Here is a 23,758-nt window from a genome sequence, read left to right as displayed (position 1 = left end):
TCTGAAGACGTCCCCACCCTGCCTCCTTTTCTCAGGAGAAGAACATTCTAAATACCTTTGGGATTTTTAGAAGGGAAGGAGGCAGCTCCCTCTATCTGTAAAATGGACCTTGAAAAGAAGGCTGGTGCTGTCAAAATGCAACTGTACCAGGTAGCAGGTTTTGGCTGCCATTAAAAGAAGGGCAACCACTGAGCACAATCCACCTGGAAGTTCTTTTCATTTACAAATTCCCTAATGTACCTTCACTTAAACAAATGAACATGTGAATCAGGATATCTCAGATACAGCTGGCAACAATTCCCACAATGAAATCAGCACTTTCCCACCCACCTGTCAATCAAGTTGCTGCCAATTGCCCCTACAACGCACCCCACTTAAATATAGAGCCAGGGCAAACTGTCTCATGTGAAACAGTCTTGCACTCAAGGTTTTCACAAACTGTACGGAGACTCCAAAAATGCCATCTGATGATTGTAGGGCTGGCATTTGGAAATCATCTTTCACAAAAAATATTAAAAATGCAAGGACACGAAATGCTGTTTGAACTCATTCACAAGTCAAATAGAGAACATTTTAAATAGTTTCATTAAACCCTGGCACTCGATACAAGTAGAGCTAACACAATCAGAGCTACTACAATATACTTTTAAAATTGTAAATATAAAAGTGCAAACAGAGACAATGTTATGACTTTTATTCATCAACACGTGTTGTAGTTCATCAAGTTTAAAATATTCTTAGGCACTCTCTGCTCACTTCCAAATCACTGCTATTAGAAACAGCTAAAACCGACCTAGTGAATAACGCCAACTGAACATACAAAAAGAATTGGGGGGACGGGACAGGATGAAGATTCATCTGAAATCTATCAATCACCTTGCACATTCACAGCGGGGCATTTTACTGATTTTGCAGTTCTGTTCACTGGAGTCAGGAAAAGGTTGGAGTCAATCCATAAGCCTCAGAACCTGTCCACTGTGCCCTCAAGGCTGAACACTGGAGGTGAGCTTGTATTGTTCCACCAGGTGCAGGAATGGCAGAGGCCACCAATTCCTCTACCCTGCCTAGAAATATGTCTACCTTTCAGAACAGAAGAAGATAAATGCTGGATCAGACGACGGGTCCATCTAGTCCAGCACTCTGTTCACACAGTAGCCAGCCAGCTGTCGACCAAGGACCCACTAGCAAGGCACGGTGGAACAGCACCTTCCCACCCATGTGTATTTAGTACACCATGTGCAACTGGGTGCACTTAGGCTTACTGCCTCTGATACTGGAAGTAGCCCATAGCCATCAGGATTAGTAGTCACTGATAGCCGTCCCCTCCAGGAATTTATCCAACCACCTTTTAAAGCCATCCAAATTGGTGGCCATCACTACATTTTGTGGTAGTGAATTCCATAGTTTAACTATGCACTGCGTGAAAAAGTACACCCTTTTATCCGTCCTGAATCTCCCACCAAACATCTTCATGCGATGATTCTGATTTCTAGTATTATGGGAAAGGGAGAAAATGTATCCCTATCCACATTCTTCACACCATGCATAATTGTGTACACCTCTATCATGTCTCCCCTTAGACTTCTTTTTTCCAAGCTAAACAATCCCAGCTGATGTAACCTTCCCTCATAGGGGAGATGCTCCAGCCCCTTAATCGTTTTAGTTGCCCTTTTCTGCACCTTTTCCAGCTCTCTAATATCCTTTTTAGGTGTGGTGATCAGAACTGTACACAGTATTCTATGTGTAGCTGCACCATAGATTTGTATAGGGGCAGTATCTCTTTTTAGGTGTAGTGACCAAAACTGCACACGGTATTCTAAATGTGGTCACAACCATAGATTTGCATAAAGGTAGTATGATACTGGCAGTTTTATTCTCGATTTCTTTTCTAATAATGCCTAACATGGAGTTTGCCTTCCTTACAGTGGCCACACACTGGATTGACATTTTCATTGAGCTGTCTACCACAACCCCAAGATCTCTTTCTTGTTTGGTCACAGCCAGCTCAGATCCCATCAAATTGTACTTAAAATTGAGAATTTTTGTCCCAACATGCATCACTTTACACTTGCTTACATTGAACTACATCTGCTATTTAGATGCCCACTCTCCCAGCTTGGAGAAATCCTTTTGAAGCTCCTCACAATCCCTTTTTGTTTTAACCAACTTAAATAATTTGGTGTCACTGGCAAACTTGGCCACTTCACTGCTCACTCCTAATTCCAGATCATTTATGAATAAGTTGAAAAGAACTGGTCCCAATATAGATCACTATGGGACCCCACTATTCACTTCCCTCCATTGGGAGAATGTATCTTTTATTCCTACTCTCTGCTTTCTGTTCTTTAACCAGTTACTGATCCATAAGAGGACCTCTCCTCTTAATCCATGACAGTTAAGTTTGTGATGTTATGTAAAAAAAAAATCTCGCCTTTTCCCTTTGCTTTCTGTAGAAAATAATAAAATTGTTAAAATTCAAAAATAAAGTGTAAGTAAACCTCAGTAAAGATACTCTGTGAGAAAAGTTAAGCTGACTTCAAATCCTAGTTAAGAAACTTGGCAAGTCTAATGTCACTATCACCATAACCAAATTGGCTTAATTACCTGTTAATCACCTACATTTTAAATGGTTGATAATGATTCCTAATTTCAATCATCTTAAATTTTCTTTAAACCTTCCCTTAGGCAATTTGTATATGTGGTTGTTCTCAGAAAATACCTCGTGTGATTACGCCATTATCCATCCCACACAGATATGAATCAAACAGGTTGAATGAAACATAGCAAAGAAAACAAAAGTATAGCCACACTATAAACCTAAGCCAGTTTAAGAACAAACTAAACCATGTTTTAGAACTAATATAAACCATCTTCTCCTAGGAACATGGCAAAAGCCTTTGGGCCCATTCAGAAGACACCTTAAACCATGGCTTTAACCATGGTGGTTAAGCCAGAAAGCCAGGCTGTGTTCAGAAGACACCTTAAACTATGTCTTTAACCACGGTGAATGAGGCTTTTGCTTTATTCACCATGATTAAAGCGATGGTTTAAGGTGTCTTCTGAACAGAGCCAATAAGAGATAGTGAAAGTCAAGAAAAGTTAGAGAGACCTGAAAGAAAAATACAAAATACAACTGAATATCAACATACAATTTGTTATTCCGTATAGTAAGAGAACGAAGATATGAAATTAACAGGGTTTAGAGCCAAAGATCCCACTTTGTGAACAGAAGACAGTTCTGAAGAAATCCCCACCCTGCCTCTTTTTCTCAGGAAAAGAATGTTCTAAATACCTATATGTGTTTGTTCTCAGAAAAGACCTCATGTGCTGTGGAACGTTGGTGGGAGGGTGCTGTTGAACTAGATGGCTCTTCCTATGTTCTTAATTACAGATAAGATTAAGAGGAGATGTCTGCTTCAGGAATTGAGAAGTTGTGGGAGGGCTGGCAGGTAAATTCATTTTTTTATGGTGGACTGGCATCATGCCCGATCACTGAGGTCATTGGAGGGCATGCTCCTGGTGACTCCACATGGACCTGTGGCCCGAATGGAATCCACTAGGAGAAGAACCTTCAGTGGAGTGGACCCTTCTCTGTGGAACTCTCTGCCCCTGGAGGTCAGGCAGGCATCAACACTAAGCTGCTTCTGGCACCTCCTTAAAACAATTCTGTTTTGAGAAGCCTTCCTTAACTGACCAGCCACTGTTTCTCTGGTTCAATTGTTTTTAAACTGAACAAATTTGCTCTTAAATCTTCTTTTATTGTTTATACCCATGTTCACCACTCTGGAATCTGTGTTAGATAATTGAGCAGTATATAAATATTGATGATGATGATGATGATAGATCAGCTTTCCCAACCTGGTGCCCTCTAGATGTTTTGGATGATAACTTCCAGCATTGGCTATGTGAGCTAGGACTGATAAATAAAACAATACATAAAATGTCTATCAGCAACCAGATCCCATTAGCTTAGGGAAGCACATGATTCTGTGGCCTGCTCTTGACTTATTTACTTCTGAACCGACTCGTCAAAGGAAAGACCATCTTTAATATTTTCTTTTCCACCCATTATTTCAAAGACACTTCTCATATTAACCAGTAAGTAATGTATGCTTAATTCTTAGCCAGACTCACCAATTAAAACTGGAACCATCAATCAACCAACCACAGCTTCAAAGCCCAAGTTCTTACATTACCTTTTTAAAAGTTCTTTTAAAAAGCAGAACAAAATAGATAAGCAGTAAAAACTTTATCACATCAGGACTTCACATATTCCAACAAAACAGCTTTATGTTGGTTGTGAAGGCAGGCAAAACGACATTTTGTCATTAGGCATCAAACATTGTGCAGGTCATCAATAATTCTTTTTAATTTGCTGGGCCTCAAAGACTGGTAGGAGTTGCTAGGGCCCACAGCATGCCTGAGCAACAGTGCATCAAACAGAAGGTAGCTAGGCTAGGCTGACCACTCCAAATGCAGTCAGAAGTGAGAAAGCAGTTACTTCTGCTCCCTGCAGAGATTGCAGTTTCACAAGCAAAGAGGATATTTGCATTGCAAATGCCGCCTGTCCCCAAATAAGCAGCACTGAAGCCCAATTATAGACCACACTCAGAAAACCAAAACACAAAGTAAAGAGGCTCAACATTAAATAACACACACCGACCATTTGAGAACATCTGTGGTTTAAAATATTTGCAATATGTGATGATCAATGCAAAGAGCGACACAAGCTAAATTATTTTAAATCAATTTAACTAACAGCTCATCCTATGGCTCCATATTCTACACTTGGGCTATGTCAACCAATCCTATTGTTGGCATAATTGGACACAGGGAACATTTGCAAAAATGTGGTCAAAACTAGTGACATTTCACCATTATGATGCGTAGGGAGTGTCAATACATGTACTGCACGCAGGGTAGATTCCCCCCCCCCCTTTTTAGTCTTTCATTTGTGGTGGGGGAAGCATGTTAAAAATAACACCTATAGGTTTGGATCCCCCCATATAATATAAGGATGTTCACAGAAGGCGCATTTCCTGTCCCCTCTTCTCCCCACAATTCTCTTGCCCCTCATCCCTCATTGTTCAGGACCATCACCGCCCCTGACCCTCTGGAGAGGCTTCTCAGGCATCAGGATCAACCCCTCAAAATTTCACACACACCTGAAACACGAAGAGACCCATTTCAAGCTCCACCCCATTAGACTGCTCTACAGGCCTCTCTTAACACCTCCCATTACTCTCTGTCTCCCTCTCTTCTATATTGGGTCACCCCAGCTCTCCCCTGGTTTCCTGCTGCCATTCCCAAGCATCTCACCTTACCGAGTTCTGTTGTTTCCTTTCCTTTTTTCCAAGCAGACTTAAGCACTTCCAAGTGCAGTGCTGGCCCTCCAGCTGTCCATCTTTACTTCTTAAGAATGTCTCTGAGTCAACATGGGATCCAGAGATTTGCTGGGAAATAAAGATGCCAGGCAACTGGAGGCCAGCGCTTCACTTTAAAGCACTCCTGGACACTCCATTAATGCAACTGATGTAGAGCTAGCATAAGTGACCTTTAGTGCAATGCCAATAGCTTAAGCTGGCACAATGGGTTTTCTGGTTGCTAACGCTAGCTCTACATCAAGAGTACAAGCAGAGTGGCAGCATTGGATACTGCCCAACGCCTCCTGTATACAGAATATTTGCTTTTAATATGCACAAGAAAGAACTACCCATCACTCAAAGGAGCACAGACACTGCATTTCTGCACAAGTCACTGTTCTGGGTATGCCTACCCTCAAGGTAAATCATTTTGCTGCATGTCTTATGCTGGATGCAACTGACAGCGTAATCCTATACATATTTATTGAGAAGTCACCCTGAATTCAATGGAGTGTATTCCCAAATTAAGTATGTAAAGCCTGAATGATCCAATCTCACCTGATGCAGAAATAGAGCAGAATCACTGCCCCCAATAAGGAAGTTAGAATTAAATAAATTCCTGCACAATCTTAAGATTTTATCTTCATTTCAGCTGAAAGCATGATTGGGGTACTGAATCATTCAACACAGAGCAAGCAGGCACCTCTCTGGATGGGTACCCTTAAAATGTTTACAGCATTCTTTAGGAATTATTGATCTGTACTGATGCACGTTTGACACATGTCCCTGCACTGTAGAGGGAAATAGATTTCTGTACTTCTCTTTAATTTTAGTTTAGGGAAGGGAATAAAAAATGTCCCACCCACTCAATGTACCTTGCCAAAGTATTTTTTTAAATTCTCTTGCAGGGGAATGTAATTCCAAACTTGGAGAAAACTGAGATGAGTAATGTAACTCATAGCCAACCTTTGAAGACCAATACTCAATAGGAAGATTTTCCAAACTGAAGAACTCTCTCACTTTTTAAGAGATTTCTAATTTTGCCAGTATCACTTTCCTTTGTCAAGTTATAATATCCTATAAAAACTTGCACTTGCTTTAAAGATACTTTGACACTTACTTTACTCAACCAGACATTTAAAATGGTAACAGTTATATAAAAGATGGATTACTCACCATGCTGATCACAGTCTACCCTGGCAAAGACGACCTGATTCTTGTCAGGAAAGTCCTCCTTAATGACATTGGAAGCTTCCTCAAAGATAGGATGTAGCATTTGACTAAAGCGACACCTGTTGAAAGGACACCAAACAAGGGCCAATTATTTAAGATTAAATTCTTGAAGTCTGAAGGAGTTAGAACTCATTGGGATGCAACATTAATTAGAACAGTAATTCTACAGTATTACCCATTACACCTCTCTGTGAAGAGTATTGAATGAACTGGGGAGATACAATGTTTGTCTGAACGTAGTATCTCTTTAGCCCTATATGGTAAAACCACTCGTTTCCACAGTGAGGAGAGAAAAAGAGAACAAAATAGTCTCTAGATCTGAGGGGATCAAATCCTGAGAAGTGAATTATTACCTGAACATGCCTATAGTTCAGCACCAATAAATTATACATTGGGAGGAGTTCATTATCAGTATTCGCAAAATGATGTGTGCAATTATACTTAATTTGGCAAGTACTACATCTAATGTTTGAGTATTTTACAATAGTAAGAGGGTTTTAAAAAAAAATAAATTAATGGCCCTTCCTTTTACATTGGTAAAAGTGTGTGAAAAAGTGCAGAAATACTTACCAATCAGCATAAAAATTTACTAAAGCAACATCTGCATTGTCTGAAGGAAAGAAAGAAAAACATTTTGTTTCTAAGTGTTGAGACAGCACAAAGCCAAGGCCTAACCAGGAAAGAAAACCAGTATCTTGTCATTACAGCTCCAGGAAGGGCAGGAGTGTTACCGAGATTTTACCTCATGCAAAGTTTTATCTAGTTTTACTTACAGAACCTGAATTACCAGGCTAACTTCTCTACCATTTTATCCACTGTAAAAAAAACCCTTTCCTTACTAGTACCATAAAATGCCACTGGGCCTGGGTTTTTTTTTAGTGTGCATTGATCTAAGCTGAACAGGCACTCAGCAGTACTTTTCATTGGCCAGTTCAAGCCCCATTCAGGGAAGGGTGAATGCTGTAAACACATTCAAAACTTGGCATATGACCAGTGTAACAGCATTTCTAATGAGGCCGCCCAACTTGCCCCAATCAGAGGTGCTAGTAGTCTGAAGGTTAAAGATACTATTCCTTGAAGCTGTCGGAGGTTGCTTCAATGCAATGGAGGTCTTTTAGCTCTCATTTCCTCACCCCTATCACCACTGAATGACATTCACTTCTTCCCCATAGGCCTCAAGTCCACCTCCTTCCATCTTCCCCCACATTTTAAAACCTGGCTTTTCCTAGAGCTGCTTCTTTTCCTCCTCCTCTTCTGCCTCAGAACATCTGCCACCACCTCCACCAACATCCTTGCTGCCAATATGACGCTCAGAGTGAGCTCAACTCACAAAGCCCAAGGTCTTCCCTCTGTCCCCGCCTTGGTATTTTTCTCCCTCTACATGAGAGCTACATGAGAGTTGTAGTTCCCTGACCACCTCAGGCTCCTCCCCAGGGTGTGGAAACACAATGTTTGACTATTAAAGTGTGAGCTTTGAATTTTTTCGAACATTCAAATTTTTCTGCATTACACTGCTCAAGCTGCAGTTTAAAACAATAATGATCGGAAATGGTCTGGAAAATCTTGAGTAGCAATGCTTACACTATCATATTCTTATAAGATTCTGCTTTTCAGCACCTTTCACTATGATCCAGAACTCCTTAGTTCAAACCTCACCTCATCTGCAAACTCATTTAAGTGGCTTGCTTAAAGCAAGGTTGGAGAACTTATGGCCCTCCAGATGTTGTTGGATTCCAAGTTACATCAGCCCCAGACCACATGGACAATGGTCAGAGACTATGGAAATTTAGTTTGACATGTGGAAGGCTGGGTAACCCACCCCTGATTTAAATCCAATGCCACTCAGCACCCTGCCATCCTCAATATAGATTTAATATTAACCCAAACCTATAAGGTTAATATTATTAAGAACATGCATGTGAAACACTTTGAATGTGATGCATAATTAATTCTCATACTCCTCATAAAACTGATATATTCTTCCTATTCTGTGATCAAAACACTGTTCAGTGATCTGTATGTATCAGCATCTTCAGCCCAAACAGAAAGCTAATATAGTAAGCAGAATGAACATGCTCTTACAAAAGCTTTGAACTAAGTCAAAAGCCCATTGTTTATCTTTTAAAGGTATTACATTTGAATGTATGTACGGTAAAAGGCAGATGCTTTTACTTTTGAATTTGCATCATGGAAGCTTCCATCATCTTCTCTAGCAACTCTGGAGTTCCAAATGCAAAAGCAATTTTTAACCATTTTTACCTGTCTTGTCTAAAGCTTCATTTAACATTATGGCATTAGCAGCCTTTAGGTGCTGCATGAGTAAGTACGCTCATGATTGCAGCTATAACTGTCAAAGAATGGAACATAAAAAACATTCTTAAATCAATTCAATACTATTACAGTACTTTAGATTCTGAATGTTTGAATGCTGACTCAAAGCCTATCCCCAAAATGAATTCATAATAAATTGCTTGAGGAAATCAAGTTTATGTGTTAACACATACAGAACAAAGATTTGCATACTTACTTAAAATATCATCTATATTTCCACTGTCAAGACTTGTTATTTCACTTCTCGTTGGATTAAAGAGCCAGGACACCTGCAAAAGTACAGACGTTATAAAGCCTATTCAATAATAATTCTCTCTCTCTCTCTCTCTCTCTCTCTCTCTCTCTCTCTCTCTCTCACACACACACACACACACACACACACACACACTCTGCCATGACCAAAGCTTCCATCACGTGTTATGTGCGTTTGGGAAGGGAGATCCACACACCACTGGCTTTGCCCCCTCGACATCCATGCCTTGAGTATGGATGTCTGTAGCAGGAAAGCCTTTACATCTAGGCTTCCTCACAAGCTGAAACCCCAATTGTGCAAAGCTCACCTAAAAACCTACCCACTTGCAGATGTCCACATTGCTCCTCCAATGCAAGAAGGGGGCTCAAGACAGGGAACAGTGTAAACTTTGAGGCATCGCTATTCAGAACGTATGTTCTAATCCAGGGAACAGATTTCTATTTCTCCCCACAAGAACCATGAATTCTTAAAAAGTGAGAGTGTCAAGTTTCTTTTCTTTATCAACTGAGCATGTCAACAGAAACAGGACGAAACTCCAAGCTTCACTGACTATAGCAATGAAGCTTGCAAAGTACATGAGCAATGGCAGTATAAGATGTGCAACAGACAACCAGAAATCAGTAGAGTTTTAAGAAGAGGAAAGAAACCTCAACTGACACCAAAAATTTCAATTAATGCAAGTGCAAAGGTAATAGTTAAGCGTTTTTCATTGGTAGCAAGTTTGGTTAGGATTAACGGAAGCAGGGCAAGAATTTCAACCAAGACCGCACCATGACAACTTAATTCAGTTCCTGAAGTGTAAAACAATAAGTGCATTTCAAAGTGAGAAGGACTTGGTACGGCTATCCCCTCTACAGTATCAACAATGCTTGGTACTGAATCTCATTAAAAGCACAGTTGGCCTCTACAATACAAGCTTTTCTGCTGGAGCCACATTCTCTTTATAAGACAGCAAAAGTAACATGATTCATGTCTCATGTACCTTAGGGAAAGTTTTTGAACAGACCTTGGGGCTTTCTTAAATAACTTCATTGGTCTGCTTCAAAACCCCACTTTCCTCACTGCTTGACAGATACCGAACGTAAGAACAGCTCCACTGGATCAGTCTGAATGCCCATCTCATTCAGCATTCTGTTCCCACAGTGGCCAAACAGATTCCTATGTGATGCTTACAAACAGGACATGAACTCAATAGCCCCTCCAGCTTGTGTTCCCCATGAAATGGTATTTAGGGGCATACTGCCTCTCATATTGGAGGTAATACATAGCCATCATGACTAGTTGCTATTGATAGACTTACCCTCCATGATACTGGACATAGATGGCATTCTAATGCTAACACATCGAGTACTAAGTTCTTTCTTTATATGGTAAAGCACAACACATTCTTCTGGTGTTGCTTAATTCATGCCAAGTCAACATGCAACTTTATGACTGCAAATATCAGCCTGTCACCCAAATCTCTGCTCTGGTTGTCTTTATTGAGCACCAAAGCCCCTCTGCATTTTCAGGAAAACAAAGAAGCCAAGTACTGAATCTTATTACTCCACCTCTTCTCTGTTGTTAATGTTCACCCCTGTTAATTTTTAGAACCTCACAAACCAAGACTTCTTATTCTATTACATGGAATAAGATCCCTTGGCATTAATCCTACAAGCAAAAAACACGGTTTGAACTTTCTGGCCAGCTGTAAACTTTGCTTTTGCAAGCTGAATACTGGTAGCATATGGCAGAAAAAAGCAAAACAAACTACTTGAAAACTGAATTTCTTGTTACTACATTTATGATATTTGATGCAATATGGAGATAACCTTTCCTCACATACTGTTAATGCATTGCTAAAGCAGATGCTGCAGATTATGAGGCCTTAGCTATTCTAAAATAGCTAAAGAGTAATACATTTGCATGGGGTGAAAGGAGAGCCCCAAAGTACAAAGGTATTGCAGGACAGCAACATCTTAATTTAAGATTAGACAACCAGTTCTAAAAAACCAGTTTCACTAACATTCATACTTAGCATTGATACAGCACTCGAGATATACCACACCAAAATTTCTAAATTTCTACCAGGTTTGAGAACAAACTGATTTGTCTATAGAGCATTAGAGCATTCTTTAGCTCTCTCAGAATTAAGTGAATCTTGAATGTAGAACAGCAATGATTATATGGATGGGTATGGTTTAATAAAACACTGCTAACATATAAATGTGAATCTTTAATGCAGTAAAGAATTCCAGACAGCAATTATACAGTTTTAAAATGAAATCAGCTTTAAATGTCAGTCAGAGGTAATCCCTGAGGCGCCCACATACTTGCTGAGCTGCCTTCACTAATTAATAGATCATTAGTAAGAAAGAACCCTGCACTGCTTGCCCTGTGCACCACATACTGTCATAATTACCTTTGTAAAACAAACCACTTTTCTTTTACTCATTTAGCATGAAGTCCCACATGAATTAACTAAACCTTTAAATAGGAAAACCTTTTTCATGTGTTAAATCATATGTCCTATGATTTCCAGAATTTTAACACTATTCTACAAACAAGAGAACATAGCATTAAACATTGAGTTAATAATTTAATGTAAAACGATTACTACATTTAATCACCAGAGAAAAAGTGAGAAGTTATAGTAAAGGCAATATTCCAAAAGCAGCCATATCATTCATTCTTTTTTTAACTGCTTATTGCTTTTATAACTTTTCAAGTACTAACACCGCCTTTCCTTGCCCACCTTTCCCCATTTTTCAAACCCCTTCTTTTACCGGAAACCACTTTTCAGACCAGAAGAACATATGTCAATGCAAACATTCTTATTCTTGTCTCTATAATATTCTGTGCTACAACAAATCTTTAACCCAAGAAAGAAAAGAAAGGAGAGGGGGCAAAAGAACGTCTTGTAATTAAGACAAGAATTTCTTAGAAGGATCTACCCTGTATCATTTCCTCACCTTAATATAGTGTTAAATTTTGCTAATAGACCACAACCCCCAATCATCGTGATGGGCATATATGGGCATAAAAGTATACTGTGGGTAGTCCTACTGGTTTTTTGTCAACCTCTCCCCACACTCATGATTTGGAAAAAGTAAGAAGCAAAAAATACCACCAGCTGAACAGCCCATATTTACCCTATCTTTATTTAACTTAAGAAACTTAGTGATGATCAAAACCATCCTGGTTTCCTACAATTATCTCAGCAACAAAGCCTTGCTCCTGATAAGTCTTGCTCCTGATCTTTTCCTCCTATGTATAGTGGAAGTTCTAGGTTTAGGTTCTAGGTTTCAGTATTGTCTGAACCACCCCCTAAAAAGCATATAAACTGATAGAAGAGATTATGTACATACACCAAGGAACTGGTGATTGACAAGGACTCAAGACCTGGTAGGAAAAAAGTGACTGGGGGAATGGTTTGGGGGAAGTGGCGTACAAAGGAATGATTCAGCACCCTCCACTGGAAAATTACTCCCTCACACTTTACAGCTTTTCAGCACAACCCACATTTGAATACGCAAATCTGCCATCCTGGGGAAAAGTGCCACTCTACTGCATACTACAGCCGCCTCACCATGCCTTGCCTCCATTATACAATTATCATACAATAGCACTTTTGACAGAACATACTGGAATAGTTACAGAACCCCCAAAACGGCACTTTCCACCGTCTTTTTTATGAATATTAACAAAAAAGAACAAAAAAGAAATTGTGAAAAAGAAAAAAAATACATATATAGGAATATCATCATTTTTCCATCAGGTATACCATTCATTTAAAAGAAAGGGAAAGAATTATGCACAGTTTTCAAGAAAAGTAGACCATATATCCATGTATCTATCTTCTCGCAAGTCATTCTTATACAACATCTGTTCAAATGTTGATAGCATTGTTAAGTCCTCACTCCATTGCATTATGGGAGGTGAACATTTGTCCTTCCAACTTGATAATATAAGTCTTTTAGCTGTCGCAAGAGCTCTGAAAATCCATTTATGAAGACCATGTTTTAACTTCCAAGAAACCGCTAGGGTAGTTTAGGATGACATGCACTTAGATCTTGCCCTATGTGATAATACGTTCAGCAAAAGAAAGAAGGATTTTTTATGAATGCAAGGATGGAGAAGTTCCCCATCGAAAATTATTTCCCTAGCACCAAAAATATACCTGGGCCTCAAAGCAAAGTTCAGATATTGACAGAACTCCTAGAAGGATTGTTTCAGTATAGCCCTATGAAATAGGAACAATTTATGTATTTTACATAACCATAATTTTAAAAATATATAAATAAAAACCAGTTCCTAAAGTTTCAGTTTATTGCCCTTGCTAGAGTACAGAGAACCCAGAATGAAGCTATGAATATAGGAACAGCCTCTATTATCAAGGGCTATTAACCTTTGACCATCTGGTATCTGTGAGTACCACTTCCTCCCTAATAAGTATGACTGTCATTCATTCCTGTAGGGTGAAAGTAAAGCACTTGGGGACATTGCTCTGGTTAGAACAAAATCAGATCTACATGCCCAACACTGAGTCAGCTGGGCAGAACGGACTGAGATCTGAGAGTGGATGTGATGCATCAGTGTGCAATATACAAGCTCTCATATCACGCACAAGATTTGTTGTAAAGCCCATTTTGCAAGTATTGTGATAAAATGGGACATAGGAGGTTAAGTGCCCAAAAGTTCATCTACACAGTTTTCTGTCAGGAAGAACTCTGTGAAACAGCATGATTGCTCAAGCATACCTGCCTGGTATAGTGTTTGTGGAGACATTACCACAAAGAGTTGCAAGCTAAAAGCCTAAATGGCAAGCTTCAAGTTGGGCACATGGTGAATATATTTCTAAAACAAAGTGATAGAACATCATTATAAGCAAGCTAAAATCACTCGACTGACATGAAAATGTCTGCAAGCAAATCATCCTAGATACAGTTTATTTTTATTCCACCTTTCAACCAAAGAAAAAGGAGCTTAAGGCAGCTACCAATCATAGCAATAAAAACTTGATTAAAACAAAAAATACACTAAAAACAGAGTTAAAAAGGACAATAGCAGAACAAAGAGCACCCAACCCAACAGGCCAGTTTACATGCCAAAAGCTAACTTCAATAAAAATGTCAGCCAAAAGGGAGCCAACCTAGCATTCTTCAACAAGGAATTCCTTGGCCTGAGAACAGCTGAGAAGACCCTCTCTCACATCACCACAAAACATACCTTTGTAAGCAGTGGTGCTGAGAGATGGGCCTCTAGATACACAGCTTTTTACTCTACCAAAAAGAACTTGCATCTATTGATAATTGCCTACAGTGTTTAGGGTTCCCATGGACCTTATGTGGGTGCTCCAGTTTGCAACACTCAGACCTATCAACAGAAAAATCCCAAAGTAATGGGCCATAACAGGTTCAAGTTACATCTCCTAACTGTTTGCCATTGTGGTTTGGAACAGTTGCCTTTTAGCACCCTCTTTTGCAGAGGGACAATGAAGCAATATATAGCCGTTTCCTTAACTGTGGAAGGTGGTGAAGCATTTCTTATGTAATCTTAAATACTACTTTGTCTAAGAGAAGGGCATTAACACTACAGGCTTGGATCAACACCCAGGAAGAAAGGCAATCTATAGGCCACTATAATGGCTATGATTTAAGCAGGCTCATTCAGATCAATGTTACACATATGGGCCCACAACTACCAACTTAACTTACTAGCCAATATTATATGTTGTCACCACCAGCCCCCCAAGTTCTTTGGCAAAGTAAGTTTGGGACAAAGACTGGGTCCTTCTATTAATTTCAATACTGTAACAGCAGGAGGAACTCCTCCTATTTCACGGTTGGACTACTGCAACCTTCTTCTCTCTGGCCTTCCTTCTTCTCACATCAGTCCGTTGGTTTCTGTTCACCACTCTGCCGCAAAGATCATCTTCTTGGCTCGCCGCTCTGACCATGTTACTCCGCTTCTGAAATCTCTTCATTGGCTTCCAATTCGCTTCAGAATCCAATATAAGCTTCTCCTGTTAACCTTCAAAGCTTTTCACGGTCTAGCTCCTTCCTATCTCTCCTCTCTCATCTCACACTATTGCCCCGCTCGTGCTCTTCGCTCCTCTGATGCCATGTTTCTCGCCTGACCAAGGGCCTCTACTTCCCTTGCTCGGCTTCGTCCATTTTCTTCTGCTGCTCCTTACGCCTGGAACGCTCTTCCAGAACATTTGAGAACTACAAGTTCAATCGCAGCTTTTAAAGCTCAACTAAAAACTTTTCTTTTTCCTAAAGCTTTTAAAACTTGATGTTGTGCGGACTTTATACTGTTAGTTTTACCCTACCCTGTGCCTGCTTACCCTACCCTGTGCCTGTTGGCATTCTCTTCCCCTCTTTATTGTTTTACTATGATTTTATTAGATTGTAAGCCTATGCGGCAGGGCCTTGCTATTTACTGTTTTACTCTGTACAGCACCATGTACATTGATGGTGCTATATAAATAAATAATAATAATAATAATAATTCTCTAAACTACAGTATAAATGCAATTTGGAGGAAGTCTAAATCTAAGGAAGGGATTTGTCTGCTACTAGGCAGGTGAATTTTCGGATGCCACACTAAACTGGTACCTAGACCATTAATTTTGGCATTAATCTAAAATTTACTAGAGATTCCAGAATTTAGGTCCTGATTTCATTGTATCTGAAGCAACACCAATGTTTTGGTATTAACCCAAGTGTAAGAAATTGTCAGACTTGGCCACGGTAACACATGCCTTAGTTACATCCTATATGGATTACAGTAATGCACTTTACGTGGGGCTGCCTTTGACAAGTGTTTGGAAACTTCAGCTGGTTCAAAGAGCTGCAGCCAGATGGTTACAGGGAGCATATAACTCCCCTGTTAAAACAGCTTCACTGGTCTGTTTCCAGGCACAATTCAAAATGCTGGTTATGACCTATAAAGCCCTATATGGCTCGGGTCCAGGTTATCTGAAAGATTGCATTCTCCCATATGAGCCTGCCCATGCTCTGACATCTTCTGGGGAGGCCTTTCTCTCAGTCCCACCAACATCCCAGGCACGCTTAATAGGTACATGGGAGAGAGCCTTCTCAGTGGCTACTCCAAGGCGCTGGAACTCCCTTCCCAGGGAGGCTAGGCTGGCTCCCTCTGTGCTACACTTTCGGAAGCAGGCAAAAACATTTTTGGTCCAGAAGGCTTTTGGAAGTACTCTGGACTTGTGTCAATATATTGCATTCCCCCCTTTTAATCTGTTGCTGTTTTTTAAAAAATTAACGTTTTTAATTTTACTGCAGGTTTAATTCTATTTTATCTTTTGTAAATGTATATTTATATGTTTTACTTGTACATGTTTTAAACTTGTAAACCACCCTGAGTCCCAGTACTGGGGAAAAGGCAGGATATAAACATCATCATTATCATCATAAATGCTCATTTAGTACCTCTCGTCAAAAGCTTCAGCATTTAAAACACAGACAATAGACAGCAAAACTATCAAGGGACAGTTTATATAAGCATATCTTAAAGACAACAGTCAAATTTGGTTAGGGGAAATGGACTACTTCTTACAATTAATATTTAATAGTCCATTTTTGACCTGGATTGGCTATATTTGTAGATTATAGGAAAACTGAATAGTATGAAAACTTATGGTAGTTTTCAGAAATTCATGCTTTCTGCATACTTAAGATTGCGGGGGAGGGGAGAGAACTGGCCACAATAAATGAACCACAAATATCCAGTGAAATCCTATTTCTTTGATCTCTGTATTATTATTATTTATTACATTTGTATACTGCCCCATAGCCGAAGCTCTCTGGACAGTTTACATAAGATTAAAACGCTTTAAAACAATATACAAGATTTAAAACTACAAAAACATACTACACAGAAACATACATTTAAAACAACTATTAACAGCTTTAAAAACAAATCTAGGACCAGTAAAGCTCATCATGTATTGCTAAGTGCCTGGGGAAAGAGAAAAGTTTTAACCTGGGGCTGAAAAGATATCAATGTTGGCGCCAGGCAGGCCTCATTGGGGAGATCATTCCAAATTGGGGGGCCACCACAGAAAAGGCCCTCTCCCTTGCTGCCATCCTCTGAGCTTCCCTCGGAGTAAGCCCCCGGAGAAGGACCTTAGATGTTGAACGTAGTGCATGAGTAGATTGTACAGGTAGGTTCACGTATCTATAAATTGTATCTATAATTGCTCTTTTTATTTATTGAAGCGGATAACTACTGAAATACACAGTTCCTTTAAAAACTGAAATTTAGCCACGTAAGTGCAAGCATATCTATTGATACAGAGCAACATGTGCCCATGCTGCTCCAAATACTAAGAATTTGACTTTGGTATTTCTACCGAAGCTTAAAGGTATTGTTCGTGTCAGATCTACTTTGTTACTTCTGCCTCAAGTGTAGCTCTTGTAGTTATCAACACTCACACATCAAACACAGTTAATGAATACTTATACTTTCCCCCCACCTCTGAAATATTAGAAATAGCGCCGAGCATTTGATGCTAGCACCAGGGATTTATGATCATCCACACATGACAGCTTTGTTGATGCTATACGTTTTGCTTTGTCCATATGCTCACATTTGGTTTTTCTCTCTGCCCTTACAGCATTTCTCCCCACCCATCCCTTCAAAAACCTTTCCTAAATTAATTTTTCCAATTGTAGCCATCTGAAACATAATCCATACATTGATATAACAAATACAGAACTGCCATCTTAAATCAGAGCTAGGGACCATAAAATCCAGTATTTTATCTTTAACAGTACAACTAAATCAGGTCCTGGCAATATGGTAGAACTCCACAGAAAATATTTAAAAAACCACAGTTTTGCCTCATAGAAGCCTCACCCCAATATTTAAATGCTAGTTTTTCCAGTATTTGCTTGTGAATAGCCACTTGCTTGGTTGCTCCTGAGAAATAAGTATCCCCTCTAGACAACCAGGCAGCAAAGATGGTTTCACATCCTTTTAGTCAACAAATGTCTAATAATTGTGTATGTTTGTGCAGTAATAATTTGTGGATATTTCCAAAATTGCATTAGGTAATCATTATCAAAAGGTAACATAGTCCCACCATACCTTGGTCTCTATTACAAGTAATGCATAGTCCAATGTAAGTGCTATAAACCATATTGCTAAAAAATGAAAGTTGAAAAACCCCACTTGGCCTTCTTCCACTATGATAAACTGGTAAGTGCAGTTTATTCCTACACTGTCTTCTCTTGGCTAATTTTTGTTTCCTGTAGTAAATGTTTAACATTTCCCTTCGTTTCCGCAAGTGTCTTTTATGCTCGGGGGGGGGGGGAGTACTACACACTTTTGAGCATAGGTAGAGCCTTAGGGTAATCAGGCGTTTGTTAAGAGGATTCATTACAAATCTTTTAGTCTACAGCTACAGAAATTTCATTTTCCTACAAAAGATAAAGCTCTGAACACAGTAAGTAGTATGTTAAAAACAACTATCACCTCCACTTCCCTTGCCTTGACCCATTTGGGTCCTCCCGCCCCACCAAGCATTGCTAATTTGACAGGAACACAAAAGCAAGCCAAATGCGTGAACCATATCCCCCCATACCAGTTTCTCCTCTCTCTAGAAGCATTTGTTTTTATACTTTCCTGCTTCACAAAGGTATGGGGCTTTTTTGCTGGGGCAGAGGGGGGCTGGCTAGCAGCAGTGGGCAAACTCCATTTTGAGCCAGAGCCTAACTTAAGGAATTCAAACCCCAGCCTTCCAATTCAACGTGCACCTTAAGTACTGCTCTGCATTTAATAAATGTTACTCATTTCTGAGAAAGTACAAAATTAGACCACTTAGTTTTAGTAAGTGGGAAAGGCATAAATGGCACCACTAATTTTTACAAGATTCTCTAATCATACTAATCTGCTGTACACATTCTAATACCCTTTATGTTTTTGCAGCCATAGGTTGTGATCAGAAGCACACTTGCATGGAAGTATAATTTAAGTCAATGGGTGAGTTCGCATGTCATACTAAGGCACCCTAAGAATAAACCACCATAGTTTAGTTGTTCCCTGAACACCCATATTACTCTTGAAAGACCATCAGACATGCAGCAGCTTGGCATGGCTTCTTTTCCCCTCAGTCCTGCTCCCTTCATGTATCTCAGCTGGCTGTGTGGCATAGCCTCTCTGTTTCTTGGAATCCTGATAGCTGTGAAATCTACATGTTGCAAAGCACAAAGTATTGGAGCCTCATATTCCCTACAGCAAGAAACCCCCCCTCCCAATCCAATTGTTATCCCCTTTCTGAACAATGTTAACATTGACAACCCTTTTTTTCTGCTCCTTCTTTCCAATTTGTGAAATCAGCATCATGTGGGATTTTTTTTTTTGCACAAATGGGTTCGCTTTTGTCGTTCGCAAGTGCGCAGATTCAGAGGGGCGCAGTTTACTTACTTTGTTCCAGTATGACAACAGCTAGTACAGTACCCAAGCATGTTGATATGCCTTCTGCACATCAAGAAATGCCACTTGTCAAATTCCCTTTCATAAATAGTTGAAATGCCAGCTGTCAGATCCCTCCTCTTGTTTTGACAACAAAATCCGAAATGGTGACTGAAGTAGATGAAAGCTTTTGCAGCAGGTGTAATTACTACAGGTGTACGTGGAGTTTATTTCTACTTTACAAATTTAACAATCACTGAAGCATATAAATAAAATAGGAAAATATGCCTTGTTGCAGTCCTGCAAATGTGTGCACTTGCACAGGACTGATGAAAAACAATAATTAAAAAACAAAAACAAATGTATTTGTGCAATTTTTAAGGGCAGATCTTTTTAAAGAGATGCAAATGCGATAGGGATATTGCAAAGTGTCAATGTAGTGTCAGTGAAGGGATGGACATGGACAGCAATAGAGGACAGCGGATGCAACCGGCACTAGTGAGGTTACAAGGAGTGGCCGGCAGGGTTTTTCACCCATCTTGCCAGCCGGTTCTCTCAACCCATGCTAAGTGACTCTTCTGGGTAGAGACATCACACTAAGCCACCCTGAGAACAAGCCACCTTAAACACCCCTACTAGAAGACATGGGTTCTCAGGGTGGCTTGTTTGCAAAAAATAACCCATGACAGAAAAGCTGCATCAGGTTCAGACATCACACTAAGCCACCCTGCAACTACCCATGGTCAACCAACGATGGCATAATGTGACATGCGAACTGAGTCAATGAGACAATTCTATATATGTTTTAGAGCAGAGCAGCTTTAAGAATCTCTTTGAAAGAATGCAGTTTTCATAGTTTAAGACAGCTCTATATGTACCCAATGAGAGAAGTTACCTTGGACAAGCCACCCGCCCGATTAAGAGAAAGTATACATGTTCAAGTATTCCAGCTCTACATGGTTTCTTAAAGAGAGGATTTTTATTTACTTTAACTGAAAGAAACCACAATAGAATTCTGTTTGCTCGTGGCTTAATTTCATTTGGTCTTAAAGACACAGGTACAGAAGATCAGATAAAGACTAGTTGTAAAGGTTGAACATGACCGTGGATATTGCAGGCTTTCTTTGAAAAGGGGAGGGACCATAGGTCAGTGGTAGAGCACATGCTTTGTATGCAGAGGTCCCAGGTTCAATCCCTGGTATCTCCAGGTAAGGCTGGAAATACTCCTGCCTGAAATCCTGCAGTCACTGCCACAGCGTCAACAATACTGGGCTAGATAGACCAATGGTCTGATTCAAGAGAAGGCAGCTTCCTATGTTCCTATGCAAGCTAAACTCTGCAAGATCAATGTGCTAGACTAATTTGCTTTTTCTAATGTAACTAAGCCCCTCTCTGCAGCTGTTCCCCATACCCTACCCTGCAACTTTTGTATCTTTCAAAATGAAGTAACGAAATACCAGAACAGTATTACCTCCTAGATGAAGAGTCACAAGTGATCAATCTTAAACACACACAAAACAGGAAACATTTACTATCAATCAAGTCTGCAGGCAGATTTTTTTTTAAAATCAACCATTTTAAGTAATTCAAAGAGCTGAAATTCTTCCTTGATAGTAATTCATGGATTTAAGGTGTAGATTTATTCAACCTCATATTACATGCAGAACTCATCTTCTCCAGAGTACACATGATCATTATTTTGGCCACACTCTTGAAAAGTTGTTAAGTCAAATCCCACACTGGGTGGCCATCTCTTTCCCCAGATGTGAAATTGGTCCTGAGCTCCAGGGCTAGAAAAAAAAACTCGATATGATAGTATTTTTATGTACCTAACACCACATAAACCAAGGTGGCTTAATCACATCTCAACTCAAAAGAAGTCAAACAGCTTTAAGAAAAACCTTAAAGGTGAACTTATTTTATTTATGAACTTATTTATTTTTAAATAAGGTGCTGCAGAACTAAACAGCAGTGACGAAGACAAGACACACACCTTTAAAATAATACAGCACTGGTAAATAATACCGCACTAGCAAAAGCACCGGCGCTTCCCTTTCACACTTCTACTGAGGCAGCAGGATGGAGAGAAGCGGCGGCGGGTGGGGAGAATAGAGGAGGGGGTCCCAAACAGGGGCCTCTTCGTCGGCCCCCAACTGCTGGTCGGGGCCCAGGCGGACCCCGCCCAGTCAAGGGCTACGGATTCCGGGTCCGAGAACCTCGCAGCCTATCAGATGGAGCCACACCAGCACGGCGGCCACCACACCCGACCTGGTTCTAGCGGTACCGGCTTTCTCGTACGGGGTGGGGTGGGGATAGAGATGGGGGGCAAAGCGGCAGATGTGACACCGTCGATTCCCTTTCGCCACACGGGGAAAAAAAAGACGCCGACCTGTTTTTCTTCGTGCCCCCCTCAGACAGACCATAACTCCCCTCAACTCACCAGAACGAGGAGGAGGCGGTAGCCGGCCTCGGGGAAGATGGCGGCGACTCTCATGGTCGAGGCCGGTGGTGTGGAGGTGCCGCAGGAGGGAGAGGGGGCGGGCGATGAAGTACTAATCTCCTCTCCCCCCCACCCGGGCCTCAGAAGAAATTGCACGGCAGGAGGCAAATTCTACCGACAGCAGAAAAAGGAGGAGACCGACCTCAGTTACACCCGCACCGCCCGCCCCCTCGGAGCAAACCTATACACGCACACTTCCGGGTTCTAAGAGCGCCGGCAAGGGGTGCCGGGAAATGTAGTTCCCTTCTGAGGAGAAAACGGGGCTTTGCAAAAGGCCCCCTTTTGGCTGGGGCTCTCTGGGAAACGTAGGCAAGGAAGGAGGAGGAGGATGGAGGAGTCGGGCGTCTGGCTGAGTTTCCCGTCATGCACTAGGAATGGAGAGTGGGGGCGGCGGCGGCGGCGGGAAGGTGCCGCCTGAGGCTGTCTGAAGCCCCCGACGAGGGCAGGGCTCCCTTGGGGTCAACTTTATTTCTGTGAGGGGCGGAGAAGGCGGTCGCGGTAAGTAACAGAGCAGGCGAGCGAAAGCCGAAGCTGCGTGCAGTTTCTCCTGACGTTATTCGTGCCACTTTAGGAACTGTCATTACTGAGGGCGATAAAGTCAGGGCTCAATAGCTGAATGTTAACTTCCTTCTCTAGAGGCTTCAGGATGCTTTCCAAGAATCTCTTGGCAGCGTATATGCATAAAGTGCATAAACAATGCTTTGTCCAGAGCCAACCCTTTATAGTAGACCTGTTGGCAACGTGTCCTCTTTGCTTTACAGCTGCTTAACCGGCTTGTGTCAGGAGCCGGCGTGCTTTTCCCCATGGAATGTGCCTTTACTCAGGCCCAGAAGTTACTTTAAAACTGTGCCTAGCAGCTGAGATCTGTTGGAGGAGCCCTTCTCCGTGCCCGACCCGCACGAAATATACACTATGGTGGGACATGGGAGAGGGCTTTCTCTGTTGTGGCACCCCGGCTGTGGAATAATAATAAAAAATATTATTATTAATATTATTTCTTAACCGTCTCTTCCTTTGGATCGAGGCGGGGAACAAATTCCAGCTGAACAAATTCCAGCTGGACATCAGGAAAAACTTCCTGACTGTTAGAGCAGTACGACAATGGAATCAGTTACCTAGGGAGGTTGTGGACTCTCCCACACTAAAGGCCTTCAAGAGGCAGCTGGACAACCATCTGTCAGGGATGCTTTAGGGTGGATTCCTGCATTGAGCAAGGGGTTGGACTCAATGGCCTTGTAGGCCCCTTCCAGCTCTGCTATTCTATGATTCTATGATTAGTACAGGAATCAACACATCTTTAAAAAACTCTTGATTTTACATTGTCTGGGTAGGTCTGCCAGAAAAGGCTAGTCTTCAAAGCTGCCTTAAAATCACATAGAGAGTTTAATTTTACGAATCTCGTCAGGAATGCCCTCCCCCCTGGAGGCCCGACTGGCGCCGGCACTGGCTTCATTTTGGCGCCAGGTTAAGACATGGCTTTTTAACAGAGTCTTTGATGGCTAAATCCACCACCCTGCACATTGTCTTGTTTTAATTGGATTTTACTGTTTTAAAATTTCACATTGGTTTTAACATATTAATGGTTTAATTTGTTTTAGAATTGTATATTTATTCTATTTTATATGTATGATCTTATCTGAACGCCGTCCTGATATCCTT

At 40.8% G+C, this 23,758-nt stretch overlaps 2 protein-coding genes across 3 annotated transcripts in view; one reads left to right on the top strand and one right to left on the bottom strand.

Moving 5' to 3' along the window:
• Positions 1-22,258, bottom strand: part of ERP44 (endoplasmic reticulum protein 44) — a 38,732-nt gene extending 16,474 nt beyond the window's left edge. The window contains exons 1-4 of the mRNA XM_063130876.1: positions 22,040-22,258; positions 9,124-9,196; positions 7,167-7,206; positions 6,540-6,655 (exon numbers count right to left, since the gene is read on the bottom strand). Of these exons, the coding sequence (XP_062986946.1) occupies positions 6,540-6,655; positions 7,167-7,206; positions 9,124-9,196; positions 22,040-22,093 (283 nt within the window). The 5' untranslated portion in view covers positions 22,094-22,258. The remainder of the gene's footprint in view (positions 1-6,539; positions 6,656-7,166; positions 7,207-9,123; positions 9,197-22,039) is intronic.
• Positions 22,259-22,473: 215 nt separating this feature from the next.
• The window catches only part of INVS (inversin), a 97,017-nt gene continuing 95,732 nt past the window's right edge, over positions 22,474-23,758 (top strand). For both annotated transcript variants that reach the window (XM_063130844.1, XM_063130835.1), the window contains exon 1: positions 22,474-22,597. The gene's annotated coding sequence lies outside the window, so the exon portion shown is untranslated. The remainder of the gene's footprint in view (positions 22,598-23,758) is intronic.

This window comes from Elgaria multicarinata, chromosome 1, assembly GCF_023053635.1.
Source record: "Elgaria multicarinata webbii isolate HBS135686 ecotype San Diego chromosome 1, rElgMul1.1.pri, whole genome shotgun sequence".
NCBI classification, from domain to species: Eukaryota; Metazoa; Chordata; class Lepidosauria; order Squamata; family Anguidae; genus Elgaria; species Elgaria multicarinata.
Note: the sequence above shows the minus strand (reverse complement) of the source record. Positions and strands in the feature narration are given on the sequence as shown.